Here is a 13,176-nt window from a genome sequence, read left to right as displayed (position 1 = left end):
GCACTGAGAATGCTCAGGGAGTCATCGTACCAAACAGGAATAGCTAGTTCCCTGGTTTGCGAAAAATGCTATATGGCTGTAGAAACAAAAAGGCATCTGATGGAAGAATTTCCGGTCGGTATTAGAAGCCAGTTGGAGATATTTTATCAACTGAATATTAAGCTGAAAAACACGATATGGGTGTAGAAACAAAAAGGCATCTGATGGGACAAATTCCGGTCGGCATTAGATGCCAGTTGGAGATATTTTATCAACTAAATGTTAAACTGAAAAACACGATATGGGTGTAGAAATAAAAAAGCATCTGATGGGAGAACTTCCGGTCGGCATTAGATGCCAGTTGGAGATATTTTATCAACTGAATATTAAGCTGAAAAACACGACATGGGTGTAGAAACAAAAAGACATCTGATGGGACAAATTCCGGTCGGCATAAGATGCCAGTTGGAGATATTTTATCAACTGAATATTAACTGAAAAACACGATATCGGCGTAGAAATAAAAAAGCATCTGATGGGAGAATCTCCGGTCGGCATTAGATGCCAGTTGGAGATATTTTATCAACAAATTATTAAGCCGGATGACACAGTTAGTGATGGTAATGCCCGATAGTTTGCAAAATACATGGTATAGATATGAAACTAAACATCCCTCCTCCCTTTCCACTACCAATAAGTAGTTTTGTTTTTGCATGTGGAGGTAAAAGGCGTTTGTGGTCTGGGCCTCGACTCAGTTTGGTAATAACAATAAGCTATATAGGACTGAATTCAAATACCAAACATAGAAAACGAATATTATTTCGTAGATGTCTTTGTCGTGATAATAATTAATGCACAGAAAAATGAAAACAATGCAGATTATAAACTCATAGGTAAGTTGTAACTTCTTAACGAAAACCTTAAATGTCTTTTAATAACATATTGAGAAAGCCCGACGGATATTTTTCCTCTTTTTTTTCAAATAAAGGATGAGTCAACAGATTTAAGGTAATAGCTAATCAAACAAAACTGAAAATGCAGCGAGACCTAAAACCAAGCCGAAAAAATTACCTCTCATTTTTACTCAGTTGGTCAATAACCTTTCCCAGGGCGCTGAGACTAACGTTGATGGCACACCCTTCTTTGAATCTTCCGCCGGTGGCTCCTGTTTGATTGACTTTTTCAGACCCAGCCAAATCAACTAGATTTAGATGAGAGAGTTGAATGGCGATTTCATCGCTACCAGTCTCACAGCGACTTCTGCTCTCAATAATCTGAAAAAAGGATGAGTCATACTTCAGTATCGCAGAACATAGGTAGAAAGTAAATGACCAACCCTTAGAGGAGATGGGATTTGGGAAATTTTTACCTATTGAGATGGGGTACGGGGGAGGATTCTAACTCGAAAGAAGTTGATTATGAGATCACTAGTTTTCAAAATCTCTGGGAGTAAAGAAGGGAACTTCACAAACAGCAGAAAAAACAGCTTTATAGTGTAAAAGGGTACTGAAAAAAAAGAAACTGTACGACCTTCCACATCACGATAGGAACCGAACAAGTATTACTGCAAATAACGTAAGGTGGTTATTCGCAACAAGCCATGTATTAACGTACGAAAAATGTCGTTCAGTCCCGACTTTTAGGGCTACAATGAGACACGTTCTGAGGATGAAGAGTGACAGATTACCAAATATCCTTGTCGGCCAACCGTCTAGGGTAAATGAAAAGCAGTTCGTCCCCAAATGGGGTGGATGGATGTCACAAGGAAAGATTTAAGGGAAATGACAGCTTCTTGGGAGGATGTAAAGAGGGAGCCTTTGAATAGATCTTCATGGAAAAGGAGCGTACGTGGCTGTGTTGGCCTCAGACGGCATGATGCTGCAATGAGTTGTTAGTAGTAGTATGAATTAACGGCAAAAAGGTGTCGGCCTTAAATATTCAATGGAAGACGAAGCTGGCTTATAAGACTGGTAGTGAAATTTTCTCGAATGTCTCGTAATTGAAAATTACCTGTAATTAATTGTGGTAATTGCAAAAAAGCAAGGTAATTGGATATTGACTATACTTCCATTGTCTTATAAACTTATCTTAATAAACTGTGTCTTGGTTATGGTTAGACATAGACATAGACATTTTTTTATTTTCATCCAAAACATATAAAATAAACAAAAAATTTACCATTAACGAAAACTCTTAAGACAAAAGAGTCCTGGTTTAGCAAGCTTTCAAAATATTATCCCCTACAAGAAAGTTCTGATTTAAAAAAAAAGATAAAGGAAACGTAAAGATTGTTTAAAGTCAAAAATATAATAATTTGAATTTGGCGCCAAAAACCTTTCGCAAAAGCACTTTCCGCTAGTAGCCTAGATTTACTTTCCCGGGTCTAGCCAATTCTTGTCTTCTCACTAATATCAGTCTAGTAGCTTCTCGCTAGTCGCAAATATCAAATGCAAAACTAAATCAGCTTCGCTAGCCGGTCCACGAATAGCACCATACACCACAACTGTTATTCAACTTAACACAAAAAACGTTAGCCGACAACGGATAGTAGATAGTAGGATAGCGGAGCTCGTGGGTCTACTTTAAAATATTATGTTCCTGCCCGATGTCATTTACAGATGTCATTACGATGTCATTGCAAACTTTGTGTGCGGTGATTAATCTGGTTTTTGTCCAACGCGGAAGAAACCACAAAGAATTACAAATCATTATTTTTTTTAAATAATTTGACTCCCAATTCTTTCCTTTTAGGTGATTTTTAGATCTTTGCAGAAGTAACTTTTTCGATAAAAAAAATTAGGATATGAACAAAAAAAGACGGAAATTCTATAACTTGATTTAAAACATCAATAAAAAAAAGACAAAATCCCCCATCCCCCCAAAAAATCCAAACAAATGTAGCCTACTCGTCCAATAAACGAGGGAAACCTATATACAAGAGATACTTACGATTCTGAATATAGTGTGCGACCGAGAACTCCTCTCGTTCATGTTTGTACACGCTATGTGACGAAGTTTTTCACCCTTTTTCATAACGTCTATTACCTATGAACAGAAACAATTAATAGAAGAAAAAAGAGCTAGAAAACAGCATAATTAAATTAAAAAAAATTGGCAACTGGCGATACTGGGAATAAATTGTTCTTAGTCTTGAAAATTATCATTATTAAGACACATATTATTATATATGTAATAAAATTCACTCTTCAGAAAAGCATAGGGTCATAGTTGAAGACAAAAAGTAACAGCTCAAAAAAAAAAGAAAAGAAAAATCGGCGTGCCTTGTTTACCTCTCATTCCAGACAATCTAATGATAATCCTATGCCAATTTTAAATTCTTGGTCGACCTGCCTGGGACTCAAGGCAGGCATGACTTATTAAAAGATAACAAACAAGTATTAGTCCAATAAGAGAGGTAAGCTCACTCCCGCTATTACCCGTGCCATTTAACAAAACACTTGGAAAACTATAGGTTCTATGAATATATTAGCTCTATGACTATCTATCTACCTTAGTTCTACTGCCCTAGGAGTGAAGCATGGACGGACAATAGATAGACATATCAAATAACAAATGAACTAACATCATTTTTATACAATCCCAATAAGGGGGAGATTAATGCAAGAATTGTCTCTAACTCAATTGAACTATCTGTCTTGGCTTTTTCTACAATTAGCCATGACTTGATGCCCACAACTATTCCATTTTAATTCAAATTTATGTGTTAATAAATTGAATAAAACATTCTCTGTCTGACACAAAAGGTCTGTCCGAGTGCACCTTTAGTTTTATTATGATGAAGGATCAACCCTAAGCAATCTCAATCATCAATAACTCTTCCACAATTCATTCCCCAGACATCTTTCTTCTCAGATTCCCAAGTGAAAACGGGCACGTAAGCTAAACAAAATGCATCTTCTTCCATACTGTCACACACAGAACCATAAGTAGAGGGCTCCAACGCTACCATATTTTTTTATTAATTTGAGCTAAAGCACTAGACTTATGTTTAGCAGTCTTCGTGAATAGGCCTTATCTTCTCCCTTCAAAGTACTAGTAACAAGAATCAACTAAAAGTGAATCCATTAAATTGGCACAGATTCCCGTCAAGTGTAGGGTTCGACTTCTTAACTAGTCAAAGAGAAGGGTTGTCCTTGTATTGTAAACAATCATTTTACTTTCCAGATTTGCGTGAAACAGGCACGAATTCTCGGAAGCTCTATGTTCAATCCTCCCTGCCTTGGAATTTACAGTCTTTAGTTTCATACTTTCCATTAGTCTGCATACAATTCGCCACCAACTTCATACTATTTCGACAAATTTGTGCCTTGATACTTTTTAAAACCATTCCTCATTTCGCCCCTATTAATATAGTCGGTCTGTGCCCGGCGTTCTGAACTTTTGCCCGAAAAGTCCATTAGTTACCCAACTGACAGTGAGCTCCCCAGCAAATAATAACTCTGAGCTCCTCTGCAACTCCTCCCTATTTGAAGCTTCAGTCATTACTTCCTCTCACAAAACTCCACCTCCTTTAATTATTTTTACTACCAATTCCTATCACCATTGAAGACATCCTACATTTCGGTTGACACCAGTTGGATTGCCACAAATCACAATTTTTCCCTATTGTAAATCGTACAATTATCATTTATCTGTAAAATATAGCCTAACCATTTTGACTTCTCCATTATAGATGAGCCGCAGAATGATGGAATGAGCCACGTTTTTGTGCAGCTTTTTGTATGATGTGTAGTCACTCAAGCCAGTCCTAATCTAAAAAAACTTCCAAGGAGAACATCTGGCATTTCTTCTCTTTTTTTCCAATGAAGTTTAAAAACAAAATCAAGCAAAAAAAAAAAAAAAACAAAAAAAAGAACAGGACTTCAATCTTCCCTCTGATAAAACATATCTGGCAATATATAGCATATAGACACAAATACACAAATAAGATCCTTTCCACTGAGGCCCTCGATTCCAACTACTAAAATTCTATCGTTTTTTCCCTTTTGTAAAAAACTAATATGTACTGAAAACATCAACTTTCAACCTGAAAACAAATCAGTCCTTCATCTACTTTCGAACTGCTCAAGCAGGGTCGTATCAATTTTTTTTTCTGGGGGGGGGGGGTACATAACGATTTTTTCGAGGGGTCACAAGAGGATTGGGGGGGGGGGGGGTACAAAAAAAACTTTAAAAACGTCAAAAATATTTAAAAATAAATATATACAAATTTTTGTATATATTTAAAAATATTAAAATATTTAAAAATAACAAAAATATACAAATTTTTGTTATTTTTTTTAGTCGGACAATCATTTAAAGGGGGGATTCGAACCCCTTAAGCATCTCCCTTCTGAATACGGCCTTGTGCTCAATTTTCAGGAACATACTTAAGAACTGTCATTACACTGTTTCTAGAATCCAGGCCTTATTGCTAAGACTTTTCACCTTGTATACAGATCTCTTTCAGTAAAAGGCAAATGACGCTATAGTTTTTAGAATGCTAAGGGGACTGGAGCCCTAGGTCTTTTTTTTGTATTTTTTTCCGTTTGAATTGATTGCTCGTTTTAAATTTTTTTCATTTTATGACTGATTTGTTAATAAATAGCAGGATCTGTTATCTTTACGTTTAATGTGATGATTTATTTGATTTCTGATAGTTTTGGGGTTCATTAATTTACTGGTAGTCATTTCTATTGTTTTGAGTTTGAATTATTATAAAACTTTATTTCTCCTCGTCTCAGGCTTTAATATGGTTCTATGGCTTTCATTGGAAAGTTCCTTTTTCCAATTATTTTTAAAGTAATATTTAGAGAAGAAACACTTCCCTTGGATCCTCTATTTAAACTAAAATATGTTTGCCCTTTTCTGGAAAACTAAAGTGTACTGAGACAAATAAAAATCTGTGCTGAAAATAAATCCCTTCCTCCTTTATTTCTCACCCCTCCCAATTTTTCAGACCATACTTAAAGACAGTCGTTACAGTAGCTTCTAGAATCCTAACCTTAGTTCTGAGACTTTTCTTCCCGTCCTTCTGAACTTTCCAAAAACCATCCTTCTGTAAAAAGAAACCCTTCTTGAAGAAACCTTGTCAAAAACCCTTCTGTACTTTCCAAGTCTTCACTTCATCCACCTTCTTTACTATTAATATTACAACCTATTTAGTAAAAGTAATCCGTTTTGGTCAACGTTCTATCTACCTAACATCATTCATCCACTACATTTTTTCTTAGTTCAAGCAACAAAATCTTCTTAACCTTAATTCTCAGATCTGTTTTAACCCATCAAAACCTGTCAAAATTATTGACCACAGTTATATACGAGAGAGACATCTGTGTTTTGAAAAAGTTGTGATTTGGACATTTCATTTGCTTTTCAACTTTAGCCGAAAAAAGGACAACAGGAGAACAGAACTTGTACCCCTGGGCGAATTCCTGTTTTGCAATATTTTCTATTAAAAAAAATTGTCTTGAAGCCCAGTTAACTTAATTATTCAACTTTTATTTAAGTATAGATATTTTATAATATAAGCATAGATATTTGATATATTATTTATGTAAATATACATATTTTATGGAAGTACAGATATTTATAATTTATATTCAAGGGAAACGGAGCGAACACATTTAAAACAAAAAACGGTTCAAAAGTAAATAAGAAAGCTAATTAAGTTATTGTGTGTAAACTGCTAATAGGTATTGCATTTAGCCATGGCAAAGAAAAGATACAGTATTAGAATAGAGATAGAAACATTAAATAGAGGCCAGATTTTTGCCAGTTGGTGTCTATTTATTCCATTTTCTTATTCTACAGTATATATATATATATATATATATATATATATATATATATATATATATATATATATATATATATATATACTAGCTGTTGGGGTGGCGCTTCGCGCCACCCCAACACCTAGTTGGTGGGAGTGCTTCGCGCCCCCCCCCCCAAGCCCCCCCGCGCGCGTAAGTCGTTACGCGCCATAATAGTTACGCGCCATTGTAGTTGTGTCCCTATGTCCCACCTGTGAATATAGATAGATATATATATATATATATATATATATATATATATATATATATATATATATGGTTTTAACTACGTAAAACTTGCGAATATACAACATTCTTTGCTGTCCCATTGTCTTTGCATATAATTAGATTGTCAGGTTTACCGACTCTTGAACATGCAACATATAATGGTCCATGGGAAAACAATCTGTATTCAGATCTATACCTCATGATTCTAATGATTGCCCTTGAGCTTTGTTGATGGTGATTGCTAATCGACCATTCCCTGTCCCGGTGTCCCGGTCGTCATTTACATCCCCCTGTTTCCCCCGGTGTCCCCGTTGTAGTTGTGTCCCTGTGTCCCGGTCGTCATTTATATTCCCTGTGTCCCGGTCGTCATTTGTATCCCGGTTTCCCGGTCTGTATATACATTCGTTTTTTAGTTTTGTTTTTCTCCTTTATTTTTTTTATTTTTTTTTATTTTTTAGCTTATTTAGATTTTTAGATTTTTTAGTTTTTTTATTAGTTTTTAGTTTTTTTTTCTTTTTAGTTTTTTTGTCCCGGTCGTCATTTATATCCCCCTGTTTCCCCGGTGTCCCCGTTGTAGTTGTGTCCCTGTGTCCCGGTCGTCATTTATATTCCCTGTGTCCCGGTCGTCATTTGTATCCCGGTGTACCGGTCTGTATATACATTCGTTTTTTAGTTTTGTTTTTCTCCTTTATTTTTTCCTTTTTTTTTCTTTTTTAGTTTATTTAGATTTTTAGATTTTTTAGTTTTTTTATTAGTTTTTAGTTTTTTTTTCTTTTTAGTTTTTTTTGTAGTTTTTACCTTCTTTTTAGTTTTGTTAATTTTTTTTTTTACTTATGTCCTGGTCGTCATTTATACTCCCTGTGTCCCGGTGCTTTGTTGATTGCTAATCGAACATTCCTTTTGTCCTGGTCGCTTTCTCTTTGAGTGTCGTCATTTATTTTTTTCTTTTTTAGTTCTTTTAGTTTTTACCTTTTTTAGTTTTTTTTAGTTTTTTAGATGAAAATTTTTTTTAGTTTTTTCCTTTTTTTCTTTTTAGTTTTTTATTGGTTTTTACCTTTATGTTAGCTTATTTTTCAGTTTTTTCCTTTTTTTTTAGTTTTTTCTTATTTTTTATTTTTTTTAGTTTTTTACCTTTTTTTAGTTTTTTTAGTTTTTTTAGTTTTTTTAGTTTTTTAGCTTTTTTACTTTTTTTATTAGTTTTTAGTTTTTTTGTAGTTTTTGCCTTTTTTTAGTTTTTTCAGTTTTTTTTTTAGTTTTTATTGTTTTTACCTTTATTTTAGCTTATTTTTCAGTTTTTTCCTTTTTTTTAGTTTTTTTTAGTTTTTAGTTTTTTTAGTTTTTTACCTTTTTTTAGTTTTTTTAGTTTTTTAGTTTTTTTAGTTTTTTTAGTTTTTTAGCTTTTTTATTTTTTTTATTAGTTTTTAGTTTTTTTTTGTAGTTTTTGCCTTTTTTTTAGTTTTTTTAGTTTTTTAGCTTTTTTATTAGTTTTTAGTTTTTTTTGTAGTTTTTGCCTTTTTTTAGTTTTTTTAGTTTTTTAGCTTTTTATTTTTTTTATTAGTTTTTAGTTTTTTTTGTAGTTTTTGCCTTTTTTTAGTTTTTTCAGTTTTGACGTCACCTGATCCAGTTTTTTCAGGTGACGTCACCTGATCCACGATCCACAGATCCACAGACAACTTATTTTTATATATATAGATAGTTTTTTTTTTTTACTTATGTCCTGGTCGTCATTTATACTCCCTGTGTCCCGGTGCTTTGTTGATTGCTAATCGAACATTCCTTTTGTCCTGGTCGCTTTCTCTTTGAGTTTCGTCATTTATTTTTTTCTTTTTTAGTTCTTTTAGTTTTTACCTTTTTTAGTTTTTTTTAGTTTTTTAGATGAAAATTTTTTTTAGTTTTTTCCTTTTTTCTTTTTAGTTTTTTATTGGTTTTTACCTTTATTTTAGCTTATTTTTCAGTTTTTTCCTTTTTTTTAGTTTTTTTTTTATTTTTATTTTTTTTAGTTTTTTACCTTTTTTTAGTTTTTTTAGTTTTTTTAGTTTTTTAGCTTTTTTACTTTTTTTATTAGTTTTTAGTTTTTTTTGTAGTTTTTGCCTTTTTTAGTTTTTTCAGTTTTTTTTTTAGTTTTTTATTGGTTTTTACCTTTATTTTAGCTTATTTTTCAGTTTTTTCCTTTTTTTAGTTTTTTTTAGTTTTTAGTTTTTTTAGTTTTTTACCTTTTTTTAGTTTTTTTAGTTTTTTTAGTTTTTTAGCTTTTTTATTTTTTTTATTAGTTTTTAGTTTTTTTTTGTAGTTTTTGCCTTTTTTTAGTTTTTTTAGTTTTTTAGCTTTTTTATTAGTTTTTAGTTTTTTTTGTAGTTTTTGCCTTTTTTTAGTTTTTTTAGTTTTTTAGCTTTTTTATTTTTTTTATTAGTTTTAAGTTTTTTTTGTAGTTTTTGCCTTTTTTTAGTTTTTTCAGTTTTGACGTCACCTGATCCAGTTTTTTCAGGTGACGTCACCTGATCCATCCACAGATCCACAGACAACTTATTTTTATATATATAGATATATATATATATATATATATATATATATATATATATATATATATATATATATATATATATATATATATATATATATATATATATATATATATATATTCTAAAATATATATATATATATATATATATATATATATATATATATATATATATATATATATATATATATATATATATATATATATATTCTAATAATTACTCTAGAATAGCTTATTATAAACGTACAGCATGAGTCGCCGTTAATGGCGGAATCTGATCATGAAATTTTTTACTCTGGCGGGCTCTATTCTTTTTTCTATCTCAATGAAAACAAGATATGCCATAAAACATTTAAAAAATCATAAAAGTTAGAACTAATTCTCTACTTGAAATACTAGTTTCATATTCACAAGAAAAAGAAAACGCAACAAAAGCCCTGATACGGTTCTTTATAGAAATACAATGGAATTACTTCTGCTGTTTTGGCAACACATAAGATACTGTTATTTTTTATCTCGTTAAAAGATTCGTTTAAGAACCTTGCAGAGCCAATTTTTCTCCAGAAATAGCTTTTTACACATTAAGTATTTTCTCCGTTTTTCGCTTGCAATCAAAAAATCTCAACAAAATAATTGATATATTTATATCAAAATTTTTGATATAAATGATATATCAAACAAAATAGATTTCTATACTGAAATAGACGCGTAAAAGTCACAGTTTATCACCTCCAAGACAATTTGATTATACAAATTTGCCTCATTTGTATTCGCACAAAGTCACAACAAATTTTCCTTTACATACTTGTAGATAACTTCGAAGACGAAACTGCCTTTCCATGACGAAAATATAACAGTTCAAAATAGGGATGAAACCTTTTAATTGACAGTGAACCAAATAGATTTTTTTAAGTGGATATTTCGGACACATATACAGGGTCCGTCATCAGCAGTATATTTGTAGTTTTAGGCATATCGAAAAGAGGAAAAATACATACACTATCAGGAGTGGAACACATTTCTTCTGATAGCTCCTTAATGACAACTTCGTTGTGAGCATCACTTACTTTGAGTCGAGTGGAGCCTGTCAGCAAGTCAGTTATCTGCTCTTGATAGATCTCAATGAACGAAACTCTGAAAGCAACTTGGAAAGATTAACATCTTGATCGCACAAATAGCAATTTACAAAAACAAAAATAGTAATTTTGAATCTTTCATAACCCCCCCCCCCCCTAACCTCACCAAAAAAAAACAACTGGAAATACCTTATTTTGGGGCATTTTCACAGAGAAATGCTGTTTTTTGGAAATTTCAATCATTATTTTAACGGGCAAATTGGCTACCCACCCCTCACTAGATACTCAAAAACATGTTTTCCCTCTTCCCAATTTTGGTGAATTAGCGCTTTAGCCCCTTCCTCACTTGGGAATCCTTTCTTTTTGGTCTACCAGGCAGCGTCTTTTGATTTACTGGGGTACGGAAATCTTTCTGAACCCCATCTTTCTCTACGGTAAATAGTATCCCCAAGTTGGTGTCGTATCTACTTGTCCATTTTTGGTTTATTGTGGTGACATCATTCTTATATGACGTCAATGATTTCTACCTTGAAAAACCGAGAAACTGACCAAGTTTAAACCAAGAAAACTTAGTTTCCAAGAAAACTTGGAAACCATTAAAAAAGTCACTAGATTTTCACTGCAAGAAAATTAATTTTATGAATTAAGTTAATTAATTGAATTAATTTTTTTGAAAGTTAAATTAATTTAATTTAACAACTCGAGGGTCATAGTTAATTAATCTTGTAAAAATCAATAAATGGGTAAAAAGGTGGATAAATTGGCAAAACCATCAAAAAGTAACCTATTATATATTTTCTTACTTGATTTTTACAATCGACTTTTACGAGTAAATCCATGAGTCAAGGCCAGCGAAAGACGCTAATATCAAAGAGTCCAGAATCAAAAAGACCTTTGGTTTCTTTTGAGGCATGGTTTAATAAAACAAAAATAAATGGCTATTCCTTTTGGCGGATAAAATACAGCCATTACTAAATTTCTTTACAGTTGGGAATACTGTTAAAACTTGATAGGTTTATTTTTGCACAAAATTATTGTTTAACCATGAGAATTAATACATTATTAAATGTATTAATACATTATATTGTATGGTCCCTCCCAAATACATAATTATAATCTATAAAGAACTGTTTCCTCCTTTTCAGTTCAAAAATTTTGTTCCATCTTTTTTCACATAAATTGCGCCTATTTTCTATATAGCTAAATATAAAAAAGATTGTGACAATTTTCTATATAGCAAAATATAAAAAGATAAAGATTGTCAGAAATACCAGAAGATAGGTAAACGTGCATCCCTTCTCAGAAAAAGAACGATTACTTTTAAGTTTGACAATATAAGGAAGGGGCAGATCCAAAGGGGGGCTGGAGGACCCTCCCCCCAAGACTTCTCTGGCACCCTCATTTGTTTTTTTTTCTCTTTTTTAACTTTTTAAAATGATACTTGTCAATTATTGGTCCCTAATCACATTGCCAACCCCCCCCCCCAAGACTTTACTCTAAACATACATTTGATATTGGAGGTATGATTTTTATCTTCCAGAGGTGAAGAGTGAAATTCCGATGACAAATATAAGCAGATAAAATATTATGGGATACATAAGCAAACGTAAGCCTATTTGTAATAATATTGGCTACCCTCTCAGACAATTTTTTTAACCTTTTGGGGTTAAAAACAAACTAATTATCGTTTGTTTGTTATAATAAATTTTTCTTTCTCTGTCCAGGACATTCAGGCCTTCAAAAGTTAAAAACAACAGATATTTAAAAGATGGGAGATTTAATCCCAAAAAGATTGCTTACATTTTGAAAATCTTCTTTGAACCTACAACTTTTTTTAAAATTCAGTCTCCTTATAAACAGCACTTATTGGAAGAGAATGTTAAAAAGCATGCCGCTTATTGTTCAGAATGTCAAAAAGAGTCCCTTGGTTATTTTTGCCCATTTCAGAGATTTTATAGTAAAAAATAAATTGTAAGACATGTTGTAACTCTTACTTCGATGTTGTTCTTTTAACATAAGCACCACCAAGGATATCCTGGGAAGGGGGAGGCATGGTATTACCAGGAGCTTTATTCTTACCGAAATTTCAATGGGAATGTTTCTCATTTTCCAAGGTTCTATGCCTTCTTGCTTCTAATGAGTGAGACATTGATTGAACGCCCCTCCCCAGCCTCTGTGTATTATAGGATCGTAGCACTGAATGTTTGCCTCAAAGAGCGATGTAAATTATATAGTGCTTACCTGAGCAAGTACTCCCGGTCGGGATTACTTTCAATAGCGTCAAATATCTCGTTTACAACGAGTTCCAGGACCCCTCGTTCGGTTTTGCTACCCATCATAGTGTGGGTTTTACCTGAAAAAGAAGATTGTAACAGAATATAAAATTAATGACAAATGGAATAACTGCTGGGTCAGGTTTAGCCTTTAAGAAAAGATACACTTCGGTCTTTAAAAAAAAAACTGTATATTTTAGTTGTTATTCCACTTACATCTTTCTGTTCCTTTTTTTGATAAAGGTTTGCAGAGGCGAAGCCGAAATATTCAGGCCTTTTTCAGTTTA

General features: G+C 32.4%; 1 protein-coding gene across 1 annotated transcript in view; it reads right to left on the bottom strand.

Moving 5' to 3' along the window:
* LOC136028685 (centromere-associated protein E-like) overlaps positions 1 to 13,176 on the bottom strand; it is a 29,865-nt gene that overhangs the window by 1,652 nt on the left and 15,037 nt on the right. The window contains exons 3-6 of the mRNA XM_065706513.1: positions 12,858 to 12,969; positions 10,539 to 10,674; positions 2,929 to 3,024; positions 1,104 to 1,253 (exon numbers count right to left, since the gene is read on the bottom strand). Of these exons, the coding sequence (XP_065562585.1) occupies positions 1,104 to 1,253; positions 2,929 to 3,024; positions 10,539 to 10,674; positions 12,858 to 12,969 (494 nt within the window). The remainder of the gene's footprint in view (positions 1 to 1,103; positions 1,254 to 2,928; positions 3,025 to 10,538; positions 10,675 to 12,857; positions 12,970 to 13,176) is intronic.

This window comes from Artemia franciscana, chromosome 7 (assembly GCF_032884065.1).
Source record: "Artemia franciscana chromosome 7, ASM3288406v1, whole genome shotgun sequence".
Classification (NCBI taxonomy): Eukaryota; Metazoa; Arthropoda; class Branchiopoda; order Anostraca; family Artemiidae; genus Artemia; species Artemia franciscana.
The sequence above is the reverse complement of the archived record's forward strand: the minus strand, read 5'-3'. Positions and strand labels throughout refer to the sequence as shown.